General features: G+C 43.4%; 1 protein-coding gene across 11 annotated transcripts in view; it reads left to right on the top strand.

Annotated features, from left to right (window-relative positions):
- Positions 1 to 1,766: 1,766 nt before the first annotated feature.
- The window catches only part of Lmo7 (LIM domain 7), a 184,686-nt gene continuing 163,257 nt past the window's right edge, over positions 1,767 to 23,195 (top strand). For 3 of the 11 annotated variants that reach the window (XM_050144685.1, XM_050144682.1, XM_050144690.1), the window contains exon 1: positions 1,776 to 2,011. In XM_050144685.1, coding sequence (XP_050000642.1) covers positions 1,943 to 2,011 — 69 coding nt within the window. In that variant the 5' untranslated portion in view covers positions 1,776 to 1,942. Of the gene's footprint in view, positions 2,012 to 23,195 lie in introns of all 11 variants that reach the window. The other 8 variants (XM_050144679.1, XM_050144684.1, XM_050144680.1 and 5 more) reach the window with 5 other exon arrangements.

Genomic DNA, 23,195 nt, shown 5'->3' on the forward strand with positions numbered 1-23,195 from the left:
AGAGAAATGTCTTCTTGTTTTCTTCAATCATTCCACCCTCTTCTTGGGTTTGGCCTAATAAGGGTGTAGGCAGCACACAGAGATGGTCTGGTCAATGGTTTCCCACCACAGCAGGAACAATTGCATCCCCGAAGCTTGTCAGCCAGCTCCAGCTCTTCTAAACAGACCCACTGATTACAGCGGGTGCCAATACATAAAAAAAAAAAAAGGATTGAACCAAAATAAACCTGCGGAATAAACAGAAACCGTCACCCCAATCCAGATGGTCTTCATTCATAAGAGCAAATGAGTTCCAATCCAGTCTTTAGATCTAACTTCCAGGAGGCAGGAAATACTGAGAAAGAAATATGTTGAGGACACCACAAAAAAGCCATAAGACAAATCCAGAAGGCAGCCTGCTTTTTTCAACGCACAATGCCATTCCAAAAAAGGAAGAAGGGGGAGAAGGAGGCCCTTCTAGGGTAAAAATTCTGCAATCAGATGGAATGTAGATTCACTGATTGCCTCTTGGTCTAGGTAAGTCCAGCCACAAAAGCTGTTTTGGGATCCGATAGGGAAACCCGAGCCTGGGTTGGTTATGAATTAGCAATTTTATTGGCTTTATTTAGTTATATGAGCAATGGTATTCTGACAATGCAGGAGAATGTCCTTTAAAGACGAACTGGTTCGTGGAATATTTAGGGCTGAAATGTATCTGATTTTGAAACTGTCTGTATGCAGACAAGATAGGCCAGCCGCTAGCGATCATGAAGTACAGAAGAAGCAAGGCTGTTTCCTTAGACTAGGTTCTCTGCCGTGTGTTAAGCCTTTCTTTAGCCCCCCACGCTCCAAATAAACAGCCAATCGGGAAAATGAGAATGAAAAGTTGCTTCTCTTCCAGAAAAGAAGGGCCAATTTTTATCATTTTACCAAGGTGAAGTCCTGGGTGGCCTGGTTGGGGTTTCCCAAGGCGGGAGCGAGGCCCTAGGGCCCACAGGCATTGGACCACCTGTGCACCTCGCTGATCTGTCCCTGCACACCGCACCTACTCAGGCCCTCTGCTCATACTGTGTAACCCGTCACCGCTGACACACCACGAGGGGTCAGAGTTTTGACTAACTCCGGGAGAAGGCGGTCCAATGTCCAGAACTGAGCCCAGCATGTGTGTGTGTGTGTGTGTCGAGGTGGGTGAAAAGTCAAGTTCTTTCGGTTCACCGAACCTCTTGTGGCCAGAGGCGACAACTGAAGAGGCAGGTCTCTTCCTCCCGACCCACCTGCAATCTGGGCGGAGCGGAGCCAGCCCCGGCTAGGGGACCGGCCGCACGTACCCAAGCACGTACCCCTCACCTGCGGCCGGAAGCCTGGGGGGTCGCGGGGACTGCGGAGCGTCTGGGACGGGTCAGCTGGCTCCGTGGAGCCGGAGGGCAGTGGCAGCCAGGCCAGGCGGCTCCGCGTCCCCGCGGGGGAAGTTTCTTGGCCCGGAAAGGTGCAATTGTGTGCAGCTATTCCTGGTATGTCAGGCCGCAGGCTGTAGGGGCACCGCCTCCCGAGAGCCTGGGACAGGGAAGGCTGGCAGAGGCGGGAAGGATGCGGGCTGGGGAGCATCTCTCCGCCCAGATAGTCTGACCAAAGTGGTGGCAGCAAGGACCCGGGCGAGGACCGGAACGTAGGGGGTGGGCTGGGGCGGGGCCACTGCTGAGGGCGGCGCCCGAGCTTACGACTTTTGAAGTTCCCAGGAGTCCAGGCTCTCTCTGTGCACCGCTTCTAGTCAGCTTCTTTACCTCCTCTCTCCTGCCCCAGTCTCGCTGAGTTTGATCCGATTTCAGGAGTTTTGAGAAAGCAATACCTGCAAGTTCTGCTAGGTTACTGAACTTAAACTGCACGTCGCAACAAAGGGAGGGGAACGCGTCTGGGTCCCGGAGTGCACCCACTTAGCTGCTTTCTCCCCTCTCTTGCTCTAGTGATGGAAGGGATGGAGGACGCCGAGGCCGATTGCTCGGCTGCATTTGCAGAGGCTCAGAGATGGGTAGAGGTGAGTGTCTTTTACAGCTCTTTGCAGAAGAGTTTGCGCCCTCGGGTCTGGAGTCTTTTAGTGACCGGGTTCCCAGGCAATCTGAGCTTATGTCCGGTGAACCCAGCTGAGTAAAGAAGAGGCAATTTGGGACACCGTGCAATTTCCTCCCTTTCCAACACCCCGATGCCTGTCCTTCCTCGAACTTTCTTGCGAATCTCCCAGCGCTTGCCCACTAGGTTTTGGTACCATGCATCCCAGAGGACCAGTCCAGGACCCTCCTCAGACGTCTCCGTGAAAGCATTTCCCAGGAAGCTACACAGAGCTAGGCCGGGGTCCTTGGATGTATTTCTTTGCGATGTTGATACCTGACAGGCACCTGGGTAGACAGTGTATTCAGTGTGAGGGTGAGTCTACCCTTCATCCGCTCTGGAGTTAAAAAGCTAAACCATCCTAGGCTCTTACAGATGTCTTGCTATTCCAGCTGTGCCTCACAGATAAGGTCTTTCGTTCCCTTCACTCCTGTGAAGGAGAGACAGCCCCTATGTTGCCTTCGGACTAGGCTATTTATTCTGGGATTGACAAATTGGGGAGAGGGGTGCGCATATGTATGTTTGTGATTGAACTCCTCCCACTCCTGTGCTCTAGCACTGTGATGACTCTCCAGACTGAGATGTTTTTTCGGATGGGTCAAAAGACTCCTTCCAAATGTGGGCATCTCAGTGACTTCCTTCATGTTATAAAAATGTTTCCTACACCAGTACTGAAGTCATTTTGGAATTATTGGTGCCACATGTTACTTTATCCAATCGCTAGGAATTTAATCCAGGCCTTGGGCATGCTTGACAAGAGCTCTACCCCTTAATCACACCCAAGTCCCTCAATGACATATTTAAATATTCAAATTAAGCTTAAAGAGTCCCTGGGAAAAGGAAGAATTCCAGGAAGAATGTCAGAGAAACCACACACACGTATATATGTATATACCTATACATATATAATTTTATTTTCTTTAAAGAAACATACGTAGGGCTGGGGAGGTGGCCCACTAGATCTCACTAGCTTGAGAACCTGAGTTTTGATCCCCAGCACTCATGTAAGAAGTCACTGCAACCCCAGGACAGACAAGGATGTAGAGAGAGAGGGATCCATGCGACTTTGCTGACTATCTGGTCAGCTAGCCTAGCCAAAGTGGGGAGTTCTAGCTTCAGCAAGAGACACTGAACATTAAAACAAAAACAAAACAAAAAAAAAGACCAAGAAGAGACTGAGGAAAAAACCTGACATTGACTTTTAGTTTCCAAACACACACACCCGTGCTTGCGCGCGCACACACACATACCCATTAAAAAACATGTATTTATGTATTTATTTGGGGAAAAATAAAAACAATAAATGTTAAGTGATGTCACATTTTTACTTCTCAGTGAAAGGACATGAGATGTGAGTGGCATTGCTTTCTAGACAGTAGGGATGTCTCAGAAGCTGGCTTTTGGTGCCTTTATGGGATGAAACTTTGAGTTGTCTCAAGGTGACTTAGAAAGATGGGAGGGAGGGCATGGGAGGCGGGAGAAGTTATAAACACTGTATTCAGAATGGAAATGAGAGTGGAAAAATCCCAGCAATGTCGTGAAGAGAAATAACTTTGCTCCTTCACAAACCTGGAAAAGTCGAGGCTTCACCTGGAATTTTCCACTAATGGTGTTTGCTCTGTAGAATTTCAGAGAGCAAGTTAAACTCATCATTCTCCTTTTCATTTGAGTGTGGAGGATGGGGGAGGGGAGGGGAAATGGAAGGGATTTGGGGGGGGTTTTTCATTTGTACAGGATTCCTGGTTGATTGACAGGTTTTGGTCATTCAACTTCTAGGTTTGCAAGACTTACGCTTCTTTGTGGAACTGTGGATATAGATCATTTCCCACCAGTGGTTGCTTTCTAGATCTTAGGAAAGTCGCTACTGTTTGCTTATCTAAGCATGCTTACAATTCTGTAAAAAAAAAAAATTGCATTCTGTGAACTCCTGGCAAGTGTGTTCACTCATCTTCCCTTCTATCCCAGTCTACGGGAAGGCTTAGCAGCAGTAATCTGGCAACTTGGTACATTCCTTATTCACGAAGAGTGCAGTGTTTCTAAGCTACTCTCAGATCCCTTTAATATAGTGAGAGAAATTAAAATTAAATGCTTTCCCCTCACACACCAGTTGGGCTACTGTTCAGTGTTTGTTGAGGAAATTTGAATAATTTTTGTATTTATATATTTCTTTTTTGTTGAGACAGGGTTTCATTGTGAGGCTATAGATGGCCTGGAACTTGCTGTGTAGATCAGGCTGGCTTTAAATTTATGGGGATCACCTATTCTGGCTCCGGAGTGCTGGGATGCACTAAAGGCATGCACTATCATACCTGTCCGCATATTCCTACCTAAGTTTTTGTTTGTTTTCTGAGACAGGGTGTCTCTGTGTAGCCCTGGCTGTCCTGGAACTTGCTTGGTAGAGCAGGCAAGATATCTGCCTGACTCTGCCTCCCGAGTGCTGGGATGAAAGGCATGGGCCACCTCCACCTGGCCTCTACTGAAAATGTTTGTCAACTATTCCTTAGGAGTTCTCTGTGCATTTGAAGTGTTGCCAGCTGGTTATCTTGTTAGTGTTTTCTTTATGATTAAACTTGTGTTTAAAATATTGTTGCCCAAAACAATAGAATGTCTAACTCTGACCATCACAACCTATTGCTTTCAAGGACCCTTAATTCAAAAATCAAGTGTTTCTCTGTCATTTTGGAACACAAACTGGAGACTGACATCAAGTTCCCTGGTGCTAATGTTCTTGCTCTATCTTGCTCTTTCTGTTGATCTTTTTCTACATAAGCTTCCAATTCATACATCTTATGTATACATTGTATGTTATGACTTGTGACATTGCACAGAACATAGCCTGCAATTCTATCTTCACCTAGAGTTGTCTATGTAACTCTATTTTCTGCTGTGCTGGAGCTGGGGACTGAGCCTCGCTGCTTCACTTTTTTCACTGGGCTCCCTACCCCACCTCGTCAGCTGCAGTGTTGACCCTCCCAAGGGCGAGAAAGTCCAAGAGCCTTGTCAAACTTTAAATGATGACTGGACTCCACGTCAGTGTGCACTCTCCACTTCCATTTTCTCTCTGTGACGACAAATCCCTAATGGGTCATTCTTACAATCAAAGTTAAAGCTATTCACATTCATTTTGGCGGGGGGAGCAGCTATGGAGCAAGCGGGATGTGAGGGCTGTTGTCATTCTGTTGATCTTTCTTCTCCTTCATTTTAAGTTATATTGAGATTCTTAGGAAGAATGAGAATCCTAAAGAGGTTTGTCTACTCAGGGAGTAATTTTGCAATGGAAATAAATGCAGGCATGGTGCCCTTTAAGATAACGCCACAGAATGATGTCAGATGAATCATCTAAGCGGAAACGTTGTTTGGAATATTTATAATGTAGCAGGGCTAGTTTATGATTAAACATTGGTTAAAACTGAGTTAGGTAATGGTTTGCAGCCAACACTCTCCGGGCAAGGTCACGGAGTAGGTAGGTGGTGAAGTGGAAGAAAACACAGCCTAGACGGGCTCACTAATTTTAGTGTGCTTCTGCTGTACCTTTTAATTTCCTGTACCTAATAGTTGCCTCTGTCTGCTTAGGGACAAACCCTTAACTTAAGCAGATAGAAGACCGATGAGATTGAAAACCCGAAATGCTCTTCCTCGCCTCGCTTGGTCTCTGGTTTCTAGTTTAGTGAGTTCATGTTGCCGTCCAGGCGTGAGTGTTGAACGCTGCTGTGTGGATGGCTGGCACAGACCAGGCCTGCTTGACTCACTTCCTCCCTGCTCACCTGTCCTTCCTCTTATCTCGGGGTCTGGGTCCTTTGGTATCACTATCATCCTGTGAAGGGATCGAAGGGTGCCAGCTCGGGTACACTGCCAAGTCCAGCACCAGAATAAGAGTCCCGGATCGGATCCTTGTTTGCTCCCTATTGGTCCCTCACCCTTCAAAGACATTCTCTCGCTGTCCTCTTACTTATTTTGTTTGCCTCTTGCTAAAGAATTTTAAGAATTTAAAGAATGCCTTGGTTTTAAAATTGTACTTTCCAGGTCTACTATTGGTAGAATTGAAGTTCTACCCCTCTTTCTCTCTGAACTGTATCCTTTCTAACCATGACTGCCCCTGAGGTCTGTAAGATATGAAATGTTCTCTACACACCAGTGCCGTCTTCAGGTCAAATGAAAGTCTCATGAATGTGTACCGGTGCTTTTCAAATGCAGATAGCTTGACAAATATCCATTTGAAACTGTTTCTAAATTCAGAGAAGCGTATTTGGTAACAGGTGTAATTTTCTTTCTTGTTTTTTTTTTTTTTTTCTTTCTTTTTTTTGAGACATGGTTTCTCTGTGTTCTGGAACTCACTCTGTAGACCAGGCTGGCCTTGAACTCAGAGATCTGCCTACCTCTGCCTTCCGAGTTCTGGGATTAAAGATGTGCACCGCCACATCGTAGCAATGCGTATAATTTCATTTGTCAAGTTGAATTATAAAGTTTCTTGGTATGGTGAAGTTAGTGTGATATACAAAGAGGGTAACCTATACTTTTAACAAATAGCCATGTCTCAGTCAATCGCAAGCATCCTACTGTGCAAGTCATGGTCAAATAAGACAAATATCAGGTGTAACCAATGGGGTGCTAGCTCTACCCCACTTCCATGCCTTACGTTATTTCCTTTTCATGCTCAACAAATATAATCTGTCCATGGTGGGTTGGAATCATCTCCACTTCTTGGTCTGTATGGCTGTTATGAAAACCACTGAACCACAGCCCTCCATTTGCCTTTGCTCTTGCAGAGGACTTGAGTTTAGGTCCTGGACTGCAATCACCTGTAACTCTAGCGCTAGGGGATCTGATGCCCTCTTCTGGCCTCTGTGGACTCTTTGTGACAATGGACATGTCACACACATACACTCACACATACACACCAACACATACATAGACATTCACACATGCATACACATGGACACACACACATAGACACACATTAAAAAGCATAGAAAGCCATCTAGGCGGTCCTAATAGCGGCTCTCTATAGAAGCTTTCTCCAAGCATAAGCCTGATCTTGTCAGTTCCTTATTTTCTGAGAAGTCATATGAACATTATTTATTTTCATTTTTGTAAGTGTTTTAAATGAAACTTTTGAAGTCCATAATCCTTAAGATGTCACTCATTGTTCTTTGCAACCTGATCCCATTTATTTATCTTATTATTATTAATTGTTGGTCCTTTTCTTCATAACTGTGTAGTTTTCTCCTATCAAGCCCATGGTATTTGTGCAGTTTAATGAGATGTTGACTGAAGAGCGATGTTCTCCATAAGAACTGCCTGTGCCTCCCTATGCCCTCTGTACAGTTTCCTCCCTATGCCTGCCGTATAGTTTTCCTCCCTATGCCTACTGTACAGTTTCCTCCCTATGCCCACCATACAGTTTCCTCCCTCCATGATGGCAGGTATGGACTACTCCATAAGTTAGGAATTCTTTGTTTTTCCATACTTAGGTTAAATCGCCCTTATGTGAAGTTCCTTCTGAACTTAGACCTTTGCTTCTGCCACTTCCTGTCTTTCAGAGAGATCATCCATTTTCTTACTGTCTGTTACAGCAGCATTTGCTTTTCCATCAGAGATGAGGAGCTGAGGGCACCAAAGTATCCCTTCCTTGAGTATTTGGTGTGGTGCCTGGCAGTGCTTGCTCAGTACAGGCAAAATCTTACAGCTAGAGCTCAACAGATTTAAAATGCAGCATTTTGAGGATCACAGCTCGTTTCTTCTTCCAATGGAGAGTAGTACAGACTCTGCTGCAGGCCTTTGGTGAAGATTCCAACATCACCATCTGGTGATTGACAGCACCACCGGATCACTGCTTTAAAGGCTGCTTGCATACTGAGGGACAGCCCAAGTAGGCCTATGGAGTCAGACAGGGCAGCCTTTGAGACACTAACACACTTGTCTACTAGGCTGGGATGTGGTAGCTTTCAAACACATGAACTATGCATACAACGTAAGCTCAAGGAGTGGTTGATAGCAGTGTGTTCTTACTGAGAAAATGTCTTATATACCGAGAAACACGTAGGTTGAGTGCACACCTGTTGTACTAAATCTGCAGCGCATCAGTCAAGATAGCCTGTGTTTCTCACTCTAGGAAGTTCATGTCTAGAAGGGTCCAGTGTGTCCCACCTCTTCTGTAAGTGGCTTGTTAGCACTCCAGACCGCATCGATTTCTCGTGGGTTTGGATAGCCAAGAAGTGTCCTAATGACATTTCCCCCTCTTTCGTTATATGACATTTCACCCTTTCTTTTTTTTTAAAATTAATTTATTTATTTATTAAAGATTTCTGTCTCTTCCTCACCGCCGCCTCCCCTTTCCCTCCCCCTCCCCCAATCAAATCCCCCTCCCTCATCATTCCAAAGGGCAATCAGGGTTCCCTGCCCTGTGGGAAGTCCAAGGACCACCCACCTCCATCCAGGTCTAGTAAGGTGAGCATCCAAACTGCCTAGGCTCCCATAAAGCCAGTACGTGCAGTAGGATCAAAAACCCATTGCCATTGTTCTTGAGTTCTCAGTAGTCCTCATTGTCCGCTATGTTCAGTGAGACCGTTTCACCCTTTCTTGAACAAAGTATCTGTTTAACAAATTAAACAAAAAGGAGCCTAGGAAAGGAAGAGGTGCGAGAGGTCAGGGAATTCCTAAAATCCTTTGGGATGGAACAGATTCTCAGGAATAGGAACCAGAATAGCCTGATTCCAGGAAGCCCGAACAACAGGCTGAAGGAGCTTCCTGAGGAACTGGGAGGGAACCAGCACTTTTGTACTGGAATCTTCTACTGGTGACTGAAAACTAGACATGAATGTGTTCATCAAGTTGTGGAGCGGAACGCTTATTCCTGCAGTGCATCAACATCCATGATCAGCCCCAGACTAGGACCCCTAAGTCAAAGGGGACGTGTAACAGCTTGAAGTGAATTCACTGTCCCGAGCAGGACTCAGATACTTTGGCTAAAGTTTGAAATGAGTGTTGGCCTTTCCCGCTTCATGAGCAGATGAGTGATGGTTCTTGTGCTTCTTCTCAGAGCATTGGGTGTCTTCCCCGTTTAGGTAACAGACGACTCCTTGGATTTTCACGAGTGAGGAAGGCGAGGTTAAGACCAGGAGGGTTGCCTCATTTCAGTGAGTCACCAAGGCTAACCTGAGTCACAGATGGCGGTGTTTCTTCAGAAACTGGTAGAACATAGATGTCCTCAAGTTCTTTCCAGTGTGTGTGTGTGTGTGTGTGTGTGTGTGTGTGTGTGTGAGACAAGGAGGGTGTGTACTGACCCAATCTGCTTTGGTACTCCTTGCATTCCCTCTTCCCCTGGATACCAAGCGCCTGTTCAGACTTGAGACATAGTGCTGTCTTGCCCTACAAGTTCTGGACAGACAGATCTCAAATGCTTGATGAATGAATATGTGTGTATGTCCAGCCAGAAGGCTGGCGTATTTAATTGTTGCTTTTAGATCTTAAGCCTGTTACCTATCAAGAGTGTGTCGGGGCCCGAAGAAGTGATAAATTACACATAGCTGTGCTTGCTCTTTAGTTTCCGAAGGTAATTATTGGGTGTGTTTCTTTAAAAACCTGTTTGATGTGCTGAAAGCCTCACAAGGATAATAGCTGTCGTATCTGCGCAACACTGAACCAGAATGGCTTAGCCAATCAGCTCCTTTGCTAAAGAGATGAGGTGCGTAGGAAACCTAGAGATGAATCACAGCAGCCCAAGCCAGCAGCCTTTCCCAAGGGTTAATACAGCAGCACACATAACACACTAGCAGACTGCTGCTCAGCCCTGGGCACAGCGTGTTCAGCCCAGGGCTCAGGTGTCTCTTGATGATGGTATGCAGTGCCAGGACATTATGTCCATCTTCAAGTATCATAGGGATGGAAGGGCATGCAGGATAGATCTTAGAAAAGCCCTGTGTGGGATTAGTGGGGAGAATTTGTAAGAGGTTCTTGGCCACGGTGAGATAATTTGATTGCCATCAGGGCATGCAATGTTAATGGGTGCTGGCAGGAACACCTCCGCTTACCTTAGAGACTAGGACGTGTTATGAAATGAAGTGTTCTTACCATACATATGAAGTCTTTTGTTCGGACAGAAACATGACAGTTATGGAAAAGAAAAGATTTTTAGTAGCTTCCCACCATCATTTCTCAGCATGTTACGTTATCAAATTAATATAGCCTTGAATTTTATTGTGATGGGATGCTTGATTTCAACAACTGCAGTTTGGATGGCTGACTTGAGTTTCATAAAAGAACAATAACAGAAATCATTAAATGAACTTTGGCTTATGATTAGAACAGAATTTCTAAGAATTCCTGAGCCAGCTCAATGCATGCCTCTGCTATTTTGCCCTACATATTTATGTGAAACAGCACTTACAGCAGTGATAATTCTAAAATAAAAATATCAACTATCCTGCAATATCAACTATTCTTCTCACATTTATTTCTTTATATAAAAAGCACATCAACTTCTTAGTATGTGAATTAGTTTTCTGTAATAAATGATTGATTCCATGTATATAAAAGAAAATGTATTAAAATAAATTTATGTATGCTTTATTATCAGTAAATGTTTGATTTTATATTTATTTTATTTAGGTGTATACATAAAGAAGCATAAAACCCTCTAGGATGGAAAGGGGTTGTGAGGCTGAACTACACCAGAATGAGTTGACTTAAGTGATTAGTGATGGTTTTGTCTAGAAGAGGGAATAACTGAAGATTAAAGTAGCTAGTCATTTTGACTTTCCATGCCATGTAGGACACCTTTTAATAATGTGTGTGTGTGTGTGTGTGTGTGTGTGTGAGCTGTGCACATGAATGTAGATGATAGTGAAGGCTCTGTGTTCACGACACTCACCGTCACTTGTTTTTATACTTTATCTGTTTTGTCTGGTAATTTCACCAGAACCTTAGTGTCTTATGAGTAAGGACTCATTTCGCTTTCAAGCTCGGAATAGTGCACTTAGTAAGTATTTCCTGAGCAAGCAAACAGATTAAAGAGTGCATGTCCTTTAATGTCTAATACTTGAAATCTCTTTAGCCTCTGATGTAACTGACTTTTCCTGGCTCAGCTTCACTCAGCACGAGAAGTTAATTTTGTCATGTTAGGATTTAGTTTTTTATTTATTTTTTTTTTTCATTTCGGCTCAAGATTGAGCAAGTTCTAGGCACGGTTATTAAAAAGCAAGTTCAAACCATGAGAAATTGACTCTGCTCAATCAATTCTAAACATGCCCCTGAAGAAACAAATACAGTAAGGAAGCCACATGGGAAAAATTGAAGAGTGGAGGTGAGCCGTCGCAGCTGATTCCTCTGCTGTGGACAGAGCGGCATCGTGAAACTGTGGGAGTCTCTTTATGTCAAAGCGCTCACTGGTTCCAGATCGTGTGATTGCTCTTAGTAACTTTTCTGTTGCTGTGATTAGACATCATGACTAATGCAGAGTTTATTGGGGCTTATAGTTCTGAGGGGGAGTCCATGGTGGGAGGCATGGCAGCTGGCAGGCAGGCAGGAAGGCAGGCAAGCGTGGCGCTAGGGCGGTAGCTGAGAGCTTACATCTTTATCCACCAATTGGAAGGAGTGTAGAGAAATCTAAGTAGGAGTGAGAGTTGTGGACTTTTGAAAAGTGAAAGCTCACCCTCCCCCCCCCAGTGACACACCTCCTCCAACAAGGCTACATGGCCTACCAAAGAGTTTTCCCTACTGTGGACCAAGTATTCAAATCTATTGGCCGATGGTGACCATTCCCATTCAAACCACCACCCAGAGGTGCAGAAAATACCTTTGCTATGTCCAGAGATAAAAGAAAAAATAGCTTGATTTGGTGATGCAGACCTGTAATCCCAGTAAATGGGAAGTAGGGACAGAAAGATGGCAAACTCCATGCTTCCTTGTGCCGTATCTCAAGATGTCCTTTGATGAGGGAAGGAATAAGCAATGGGCCATTTGAGAACAGCAATTTTTTTCCCTCCTGCTCCAACACAGACTCTAGGACCCCCTATATTTTTGTAGTGCTACATTTTACATACATTTTTAGAGGAATTGTTCTGAATGACTATGTACATCTAAGCATGGAAGCTTTCAAAGGAGCTCTGTTCAGAGATGAAGGGCAAAGGAAGTCTGAATGAAGATGCTCACCCAAGTCTGTATCGGTGATTTTCTCTCACCTTGTCCTTTTTCTATTCTTCCTGACTGTCACATATATTAAAGGGCACTTGCTATCATTATAACTTCTTTTTAAATCAATGAGGAGGGTGAAGCTCAGAGATGTTGAGTTTCTTTCCAAAACCACACAGCTCATACTGGCAGAACTGTTGGTCGAAGCAGTATTTGACCTTAGCTTTGCCGGCTAGAAAAGTTCAAGGCTATCATTGGCTGAGCTGGTTGGCTTCTGTTTTCCCTCTCTGCTTGCCCACCTGCTGTGTGGCATTTTTGGTGGCTGTAACTGCTATGTTGACATGCATACCTCCTGCCCAGTTATTAGCTCCTCCTGTACGTGAAGCTCTCTTGCTAAGTTTTCTTATTTCACAACTGAACTAAATTTAAAAGTGGGGGAGGGGAAGCTTCAGTTGTGGTAATGAAGATGGAGTTGGTTGGTAGAACGCTTGCTTAGCTCACAGGAATCCCTAGATTGGTTCCCCAGAGCTATACAAGCTGGGCTCAGTGAGGGCTGCACCTGTGATTCTGAGAGTTGGGCGGTGGAAGCAGGGGGAATCAGAAGGTCAAGGTTATCCTTGGCTCTGCTGTGTCTGGGCCTGCGGTGAGTTGGAACATCATGGTGTGAGGCATGTAGCAGAACATGTAGAAGCTCACATGGTGGACACGAAGAGGGAGCCTGTGAAGCAGCTCACACGGTGGACACAAAGGAGGGACCTATAAGATATACACCTCAAGGATCCCCCACACACCGACACACATACATTTTCTCCAGCCAAGGCCCTGAAGTTCCCAGAACCTCCACAAATAGTGCCACCAGGTGGGCACCGAGCCTTCATCAACAAACCAAATGTACATTTCCTTCTCCTCCTCTTCTTTTTCTCTAGACTGGTCTCTGGCTGTTCTGGAATGCTCCGTGTGTGTGTGTGTGTGTGTGTGTGTGTGTGTGTGTGTGTATTGTGTATGTCTGCTTGCATGTGTGTGTATGCACATGTTCATAAATACTTGCAGAGGGGCTAAGCTGGTGTTGAGTGTCTTCCTCTATCTTGCTCCACTGTGAGGTGGAACCCACCCATTCAGGCTAGTCAGCTAGCCAGCATGCCCCCATGACCTGTGTTCCAAATGCTGGGATTTCAGCTTGCTGTCATGCCTGCCTGACTTTGATGTGGGTTCTGGGGATATAAATTCCAGTCCTCAAAGCAAACATTTTATCTACTAACATTTCCTCAGCAGTCTTTCTTCTTTCTTTCTTTCTTTCTTTCTTTCTTTCTTTCTTTCTTTCTTTCTTTCTTTCTTTCTTTCTTTCTTTCTCTCTCTCTCTCTCTCTCTCTCTCTCTCTCTCTCTTTCTTTCCTTTTTTCTTTTCCTTCCTTTCTTCCTTTCTCTCTTTCCTTTCTGTCTTTCTTTCTCTCTCTCTCTCTCTCTCTCTCTCTGTTTTTTTTTTTCCCCAAGATAGGGTTTCTCTGTAGCCTTGGTTGTCCTGGAACTCACTCTGTAGACAGGGCTGGCCTCAAACTCACAGAGATCTGCCTATCTCTGCCTCCTGAGTTCTGGGATTAAAGGCATATGCCATCACTGCCTGGCCATCCTGCAGATGCAGTAAAAATATCCGTTGATCCTTAAGGGCTTGAAGTCAGAAAAGACAAACACCTGGAGAGCAGTCATCTTGTTTAAGGATCTTGCTTTTGACATCTTCTCCTTCCTACACACCCAGCTTCAGTTTGACTGGTGTACTACTAGTTCATTCTTGTTGCATTAGCTCCTCTTGCTACTGGTGGAGTATACCTGACAAAAGCAGTTGAAGGAACTGCTCCTTTCCGGTACAGTCTGTCCTGGTGGAGAAAGCATGGCGGCACGAACGTGAGATGACTGACTTCTACAAGGAAGCAGGGGGAAGATGAATGATGGTGCTCAGCTCACTTTCTCCTCGTACAGAATCTGGGACCCCATGAAATGGTACCGCCTACACTGAGGGGTGCGTCTTCTTTCTTTAAACCTTTCTGGACACACCAGATATGTGCTTTCATGGGGATTTAAATCCAGTGAGGTTGAGAATTAAGATGGTTCATAACAGTGTTGGAGAGATGGCCCAGCAGTTAAGGGCACCGGTTGCTCTTCCAGAAGACTAGGATTTGATTCCCCATCCACGGTGGCTCATAATCACAGGTAACTCCAGTTCTAAGTGATCTCATGCCCTTTTCTAGCCTCATTTGGTAATATAGACACCCGGTGCACAGACATACAAGCAGCCAAAATATCTGTAAACATCAAATAAAAGTAAATAAATCTGAAAAAAAAATAAAAAATGATCCGTAACGCCCATTAATAGATTTATAAGAAAAATGTAAGGCTAGTTGACCTAAGGGAGATGTTTAACATTGAAGGAAGTGAATTCCACATTTATCTCTCTGGAAATGCGTTCACATGTTCTTATACTCAGTGTTCTTTTTTCTTTTCATTGGCATCAAGTATGATGAAGTGGGAATATAGATTCATGTATCAAGTTTTTTCCAAATGAATTATTTTTAGTGTCTTTGTAAGGCATTTACACGTCGGTCTTAGCTACTTTTCTTTTTATATGCATTTTTCCTCCTTTGAATTACCATGTGTGTGGGTGGGTACGTGTGTGTGTGTGTGTGCGCGCGCGCGCGTGTGTGTGTGTGTGTGTGTGTGTGTATGTGTGTGTGTGTGCGTGTTTGAGACAGTCATCCTGCTAATAAACCTCATCTGCTGTATTCAGTTTGGAAAAGACAATTGCCAGTTCTTTTCCAAGAAGGACGCTTTACGACGCCCCTCTAAAGCTTAGCTGTTTTAGCAAAGAGGCACTTTTTATAGAGGATGAAAACAGGGAAGTGCATTTTTAGGTATTTTATTCAAAGGATAAAGTTTAGACAACTGTCTGTTTTTAAGCCAGTGTGCAAACATTTTTAGACTTGGCAAATGCCTGTTGGACCTGAAAGTCACAACTTGCCAAGTAGCTGATGCTCTTGAAGTGTAGACCGAGGTCTGGTAGGAGAATGTGGGTGACGGCCACACTGCAATTTACAGTAATCCTTTTTATGTAAGGAAATGGCTCCTCTCGGCTTAATAATTTCCAGATGACTTTGGGCTCCTTGATGATTGCCAAGTCACTTCAAATTCAGGTTTCAATATCCAGTTCACTAACGGCAACCCTTGCTGCTTGGGACGTCCAAAGTGATGGTAAAATACTTTGGAAAACTAAGTACTTTGGGGAAAATTGCAACTTAGGTGGGCTGTTGGGGGAACCCAAACTTAAGATGTGGCCAGTGTCTCAGCGTTTGGCACGGCTAGTAACTAAAAGCTATCAAGGATCTCTTGTTGGGGGTGTGTCCAGGCTTGGAAAGGCATCAAGTTGAGGAACCATGAGGAAATCTTGCCAGGACCATGAAGAACTTTCCCAGAAGCCCACTCGGTTCACAAGGGAATCAGGACTGCTCCTCCTTACATATGTTTGTTACTGCTCTCCCCAAGGCCCTGCTTTTGTCAGGGGATTGTGGAGATGAGTTAGACACTGAGTGTCTGCCATGCTTACTTCCAGTGTTTCACTGTTCATAGCCTGTTCCTTTTTCAGATTGCTATTCCTGTATTAGCTTCCCAGGAGTTTTATAACCCCCCTCCCCCTCTGCAATCCTGTACTATCTGTTTCACTTAGCTCTGTTGCTTTTATTTTCCTCTCAACTTGGGTCTTCTTTAAGTCGAAAGCTTCAATGAAGCTTCTGGTGATTGGGTCAGCTGTCTTTTCTTCTAGTCCCCACGCAGCCAGCTGTGCTCTTCATGTAGCTCTGTCTTTCCCGGGAGAGGCTTTCTGTCTTTCCCGGGAGAGGCTGCATTCCCGGCCTTTTCAGCATCCGCTTGCATGCCCTGTAGTGTAAACCCCATTCCGCCTTGCCACACCTTCTGCGCCGTCCACTTTCTATGTTTTGGAAGTCTCTGCACTGTTTTCTCTCTTCTGCATCTCTTTGTCCTTTTGTGCCAATGTCTTAAATTCCTGAACTCTCGTTTTGTGTGGTTTTGAGGACCAATGGAGAGAAATAGTTTGAAAGCAGAAGGGGTGTGTGTGCGTGCATGCATGTGTGTGTGTATGTGTGTAAATGCACAGGAAGGAGAGGGTACCCACCAAGGGACCTAAGGAGAGAGGCAGTGGGGAGTATAGGAAGGGGCTATAGCTGCTGAAGCTAGAAAACCAGATCTTGGTTCTGTGATGTTGGGGTGTTGACTCTTAGCTCCCCATGTCCACATGTCGATGGGAAATGGTCCTGCAGTATCATTTCTCTGGATACCCAAATACTGTGCGTGGAACTATGGGAACAGGCAGGTGCTTGTCAGATTTGATGCTTAGAGAGGAAGCCTTCACGTGTGTATGTATGTATGTATGTACGTACGTACGTACGTACGTACGTACGTACGTACGTATGTATGTATGTATGTATGTATCCGTGTGTGTATGTGTGTAATTGCATTGCTGGCGATGGAACCAACAGCCTGGTGCATGCTGAGCAAATGCTTTACCCCTGAGCTACACAACCCAGCCTGAATATTTGCAATGAGCACACTACAATATCCCATTAGACCTTTTGTGGGTGGGCTGTATTGTCTGAAGACCTGAGAAGGTTCACCAGGGAAAGATAACAGCTGCTAAGCTTGATGATCTGAATTCAATCTCCAGGACCCACATGGTGTCTTCCCCCTAACTTTCCTCTGACCTTCACACATTCATCATGGTACATGTGCACATGCATGTGTGTGCGTGCACACACACACACACACACAAATGAGTAAATGAAATAGAGTGAAAATGAAAGACTATATTATCTCACTTTTGATGACTTTCTATTAAATTAAGATTGGCTATTCACCTTTGAAATCTTTTTAAAAATTAGCAGTTTTCAATACATATAGAGGGTTTATTTTTTAAATTTCACAATGTTGGACTATACTATTTTTGAATGATGGCTTTGGAATGAATGTTTGCCTGCCTTGTGTTGCTGGTGAGTTGTCACGGCTGTGGTTTCTGAGGTGACGTGTTTAGCCTGTGGTCAGTAGACTCAAGAAAGTTTATAGTTAGAACCAGTGGAGAGAAATTGCAGCCAGGTTCCATTTTCCTATAAAATATGTCTCTTGAAACAGTTACATCAATCCTTTTGAGTGTGGAAAGGTTTGCTTCAAGGACAGGCACACAAGCAGCCTCTTTGAGGGCTTGACCCCCTGTCAGTGCCAGACTTCAGGACCCTCATTTTCATTTCCCTTGCAGAGTGAGTCACCACACCAGCCATGAGCCACACCAGTGATGAGCCAGTGCTCTGTGTCCCTCTGAAATGATGGGCTGAACTTCTCACCTCCCATGCTTCAGAATGTGACTGGTTTGGAAATAGTCTTCTTAGCAGTAACTGAGTGAAAGGGAGGCCCCTAGTGTGGCCGCTGATTGATTTCCTAATGCAGAGACTAACTTTGGATATGAAGATGACCATGCAGAGTGGAGCTGGGCATGCAGATGTCAGGAATTGGGCCAAGGCATCTAGAAGCAACGATTGCCAAGATTGCTGGTCAACTAGCAGAAGGTTGGAGAAAGGCAGAAAGATCCTCCCTTAGAGAGAGGAGGGGGTCCCGAAGACAGAGTTTAGATATCTAGGCTTGAGAACTGTGTGAAAAGTTTCAGTGACTCCAAGTCACTCACGTGTGCTGTTTCATCAGCCCTATTCAGCCAACGTACTCACCGTCACCTAGATTGTCCGATACGGCACTTTTTCTTGCTAATCCTGTGGGTGTGTAATAGTTTGTGCATGTGTGTGCAATGTGTATTCTCGTGTGTTTGGGTGACATCAGCCCTTGATTTAGTGATCTGGCAAAGGAACACTTAAAACGTTGGTTGCTCTGAAATTCCTACAGACTTGGAAGCACACAAACTCGGATTTTATGGTCCATATCCCTGCCAGGCAGAAAAGAAAGAGTATCAATCCACACAGTGAATCACACTCCTTCTAGGAGTGATACAGAATCTCTCTAGGCTTTCTCAAGCTGTTCCAACATGCATTTCTCTAATTAAAGAGAGTTGAATTTCTCTTTATATATCTCTTCAGTGTTTCCTCGCCTCATAGTCTTTCTCCACTGGCTACTAGATTTCTTATGTAGCATATGTTTTTTTTTTTAAAAAGGTTTATTTAATGTATATGAGTATTTTGCCTGTATGTGTGTATGTGAAACATATATGTACCTGTTGCCAGAAGAAGCCAAAAGATGGGGTCAGATTCACTGAAACTGGAGTTACAGATGGATATAGATAACCATATGGATACTGGGACCTCTGTAACCAACTCTGGAACCCGCAAAAGGATCCAGTGCTCTCAACTGCTAATCCATCTCTCCAGTCCCTACTGTACCATACTTTTTGTTATAATTCTTTGTTTTTCTTAGATGTCTTAAATATCTTCTGAAGGCCTTTGTTCATATTTTTATTCTACTTAGTTTTTTTTTGATCGGTGATTCTTTACTCTGATGTCATATTCCTCTGAGCTTATATGATTACCAATGTCATGGTTCTTTAAACTATAAATGTATTTTCCTTTTGACACCTTTAGATTTAATATTCATATTAAGGCGACAAAATTACATTTTATGTTTGCACGTGATACGAAAGTCGTATTGCTGTTCATTGGTTTCTCCAGTTTTCCTAGCACCATGTACCGAATCTATTCTTTACTTTGCTACTTCCAAAAAGTATATCCTGGTCCATATGAACACAATGTTTTTTTTTCTCTGTAGCTTACTTTGAGGCATATCAAATATCAGATACTATGAATATCTTCAGTTTTTCAAAATTGATTTTGTTATTTTATGTTTTTTAAGTTGCTTCTTTTCCAACCTACATGCCTCTGATTTCCCACCATATTGCATTCTATAATATAGGATATTGACTATATATGTATATTTATTTTATTTTATGTGTGTGACCTCTTGCCTGAATGTATGCACACCATTTGTGTGCCTGGTGTACACAGATGGAGAGGTGGGCAGATCCCCTGGAACTGGTGGTACAGTCAGTTGTGAGCTTCCGTGTAGGTGCCGGGAACTGAATCTGGGTCCTCTGCAAGAGCAACCTTAACTACCGAGTCATTTCTAGCCCCATCTAGTAGGAATGTTTTAATTAAGTCTTACTCTTTTAGGTTGGCATACAAAGTGTTGAATTTCACTGTGGTATTTTCATACATATGTGCTGTAATATAACTTTGTTCCAATTTGTATTTTTTTGTTTTAATTACCCTCCTCTTTTAAGACAAGGCCTTACTATATAGGTCACAAGGGCCTCAATTCCTGATCATCCTGCCTCCATGTCCTAAAAGTATAGGTGTGTGCCTGGATTTAAATTTGTGATTTTTTCCCCCATCTGTTTTTTGATTCATTTGGAAAGCTTCTCAAATAATTCTGTTGGTATCTGATTGAAATTACTTGACTTTCTAGACCAGCTTGGGGGGAACTGACATCTGTACAATGTCTTATCGCATCTGCGAACAGGGTACGTTTCTTATTTTTCAAGTCTTTTAAAACACCCGCTTAACATTAAAAGAAAAAAAAAGTCAAGGTGAAAGTTGTAACTCACCAAGGAAGATCTGGAGACTTCACAGCATCTGCTCCTTCTCCGAGTGGAATCTTCTCATCTCGGTGTCGAAAAATGCTGCTGAGAACTTATCTTCCATTCGGGAACTCAGGTCTCCGAGTAGTTTATTAGTCTGATTAGGAATAATTGTTTTTTCTCTGTATAACCAATATTTCTTATATAAGAAGTATATATATATATATTATATAAGAAGTATACATATACTTCTTATGTACTGTATAATTATAATAAAATTATACATTAATTTTTATTTTATTGCTTTTCCTTAGCTTATCACATTTTCTTGTCTTAATCGACTTGTTGGGATCTCCAGACTATGCCATGTCTCCTACTGGTTTCTGTCTCCATGCAGACGCATCAAAGGTTCCTCTTTTCAGCCAGGCTACTCTGTACTATAGTTTTGCTATATGATATTTTAAAATCAATGTGTGAGCACTTTCTTATATTCTTGGTTTTGAGAGTATTTACCATAATCAGATATTGAAGTATAGGCCATACAGATATTTGTTATTAAATCGCTCGAGTTATTTTTCTCTAATCATTTAATGTAATGACATATACTGACAGATGCCTTTATGTTAAACTGGCCTTGGGCACTCTGAATAAATCTTTGTCATTATGAGTTTTAGATATATGCTCTTAGCCTTTATTGGTATTTTTCAAATGTTTTTAATCAATCATATTCACTATTTTCCCCTGTACATTTGGAGAGAATGCTATTGTTTATTTAGAATTAAGACTTCTCAAGTCTCATAAGATGAATTGTGTTGTTCCTTACTGTCCAATCAAATGCATGAAGCCGTATGTTTGTTTCTTTTTGCTTATGTGTGTGTTTATTGCTTAGAATTCTGGAAACATCCATCATATTTAGATTCTCAAACATTAGTTTACAAGGCCTTTCTAAAAATAACTGTAAATTAATTTTAAGATGTCTATTAAATGCTTGTTATATTACTGTTTAGATCCTGGGGGTATAAAAACACAAACAAGTTGCCCCAAATCTGTAGCCCTGCCAAGTGTGGTGGTGCAAGACTTTAAAATTGAAGAAGCCAGAGGTGGAGGCAGGTGTTGTTCTGTGAGTTCTACTTTACAATGCAAATTCCAGGACAACCTGGAATACATAATGGTAAAGGTGGGGGTAAGGAGTCTCTGAGGTTCAGGACCCCTCATTGGCTGACATTTGTCTAGGGGTGTCCTGGTGAGGTGCGCTGGCAGATGATCCTATCTACAGAGGTTGGAATGTCAGACATTTGCTTTGAATGGTCTGCTCTTGGGTGGGGGCCAGGCAATCTCAGCCTGCCAGGCATTGTCTCAGGGTAAACTATTGAGACTCCAGACTCCATTTCAATTCATCGATGGCCAGAGTCCCAGGTGATAATGGTTGGAAGTGAAGAGCTTCTTTCTGACTTAGCTTATCATGGCTGGTCCCCACAATTTCTACTCTCAAAAGTGTTTTTCCCTTTTAATAAACTATCGCTGTGTTTGCTTGTATCCCAGGGTCTCTGTCTAGTTCCTTATTTCAAAATGTAAGAACTTGAGGAAGTCCGGCATGCACTAATCAGCCCTGACTGATATTCACCTATACCAGGATTGTATCGCTTCAAAAACCTAAAAAGTGATGCGATTTCATTTATTGATTATGTATGCATGAATGTATGAATGTTGTGTGTGCATGCCCATGCCTCAGCGTGGGTGTGTAGGTCAAGAGGCTATTTCTTTCTTCTATCAGGTGGGTCCCAGAGATCGAACTCAGTCCAGGCTTGACAGCAGGTGACTATTCATTAAGCTATCTCGTTGGCCCTATGTCACTTTTAGAAGGACTTGCTGTTGCTGGATAAATTATCAGAGGTGTTGAAGAGATGGGAAAGATGGAGGAGTGTGTTTTTTTTTTTCTTAACATTAATATATTTGGGAGGATGCTGCAGGGTGAGGGGCAGATATGGAGGGCCTGGGAGGTGAATGGGATTGGGGTTCATGATGTGAAATTCTCAAAGAATCCATAAAGAATTGTGCTATATAAAAAAAGAAGTGTTGGATTTAGGGGCTCAGCAGTTAAGAGCACTTGCTGCTCTTTCAGAGGACCGGAGTTTGCTTCTCAACGAACATGTGGCAGCTTACCACCATCTGTACCTCCAGTTCCAGGGGATCCAATGTTCTCTTCTGGCCTCTGTGGGGACACAAGTAATACACAGATGTATATGTCAGGAAAAACACCCAAACACATAAAATAAAATAATAAAAAAAAGAAATGTGGGTTTTAAACAGCATTCATATTGAAGACTACCACTTCCACTTCCATTGAGGTTATTAAAATAAGGGTCATTTGGCAAACACACTTGTCACCAAGTCTTAAGACCTGAGTTCAATCCCCAGAGAGAACTGACTCTTGAACATTGTCCTCTGACCTCCATATGTGCTCTGTGGCACGCTCACACATGCACGTGCATACACACACACACAGACACACACACACACACACACATTGTGATGCCCCTGATGCCTCTTACAATCTTCTATAGATTCTACATACTCTTTTAAAAGGAAGTTGCTTTGATCACTATGATCAGGTGAGTGGGCAGCAGTCCTTTAGCCTGGGATATGCTGACTGGGTAGGTCCAAGATTAAGTTTCCTGAGGTTTCTGGCTCTACAGAGAGAAGGGGCGGGGGGTGGGGCTTTTCTGAAGAAGGTCTCATTACATTCATCATAAATTGCATTCACCATAAAACGATGTGTGTTCTACAAATGGTTAAACGTAGAAAAAGTGTCAATAGGAGGTCGAGAGAGAACCGAAAAACAAACACAGAATCTGCAAATGAGGATTTCCCTGGTAGCTAGTTGGAGTTCTGGGGTGGAGGTGGGAGAGGAATTGGAAGCCGCTGAGAGGTAAATTGGAGATGTGGAGGTGAGGATCGCAGTGCAGAGTTCTCTTTCTGGAAGTCTGGCTGATAAGGAGAGAGGAGATTGCTTGATAGAGGCTAGTGAGATTAAGAGGAGCGAGGCCGAGCCCTGCCGGGCCTCATCTGTTGCGGCCAGTGCCATCCTATCCGCTTTGTGCTTCTGTGCTCAGCTTTGCAACCCATGAAAGCTGCACTGTTGGAGAATACTCTAGAGGCTTCCTGTGTGGGCTGGCATGCCTTCATTCAGGGGTTTTGATTGCAAAGAAGGTATGAGCCCCATAAGAATGGGACTTACTTCTGACTGCCATTTGGCGTTTTTTTTTTTTTTTTTTTTTTTTTTTTTTTTTTTTTTTTTTTTTTTTTTTTTTTTTTTTTTTTTTTTTTTTTTTTTTTTTTTTTTTTTTTTTGTTTCTTTT

The sequence above is a fragment of the Alexandromys fortis genome, unplaced genomic scaffold (genome assembly GCF_014885135.2).
Source record: "Alexandromys fortis isolate MF-2015 unplaced genomic scaffold, M_Fortis_MF-2015_v1.1 scaffold_43, whole genome shotgun sequence".
Lineage (NCBI taxonomy): Eukaryota > Metazoa > Chordata > Mammalia > Rodentia > Cricetidae > Alexandromys > Alexandromys fortis.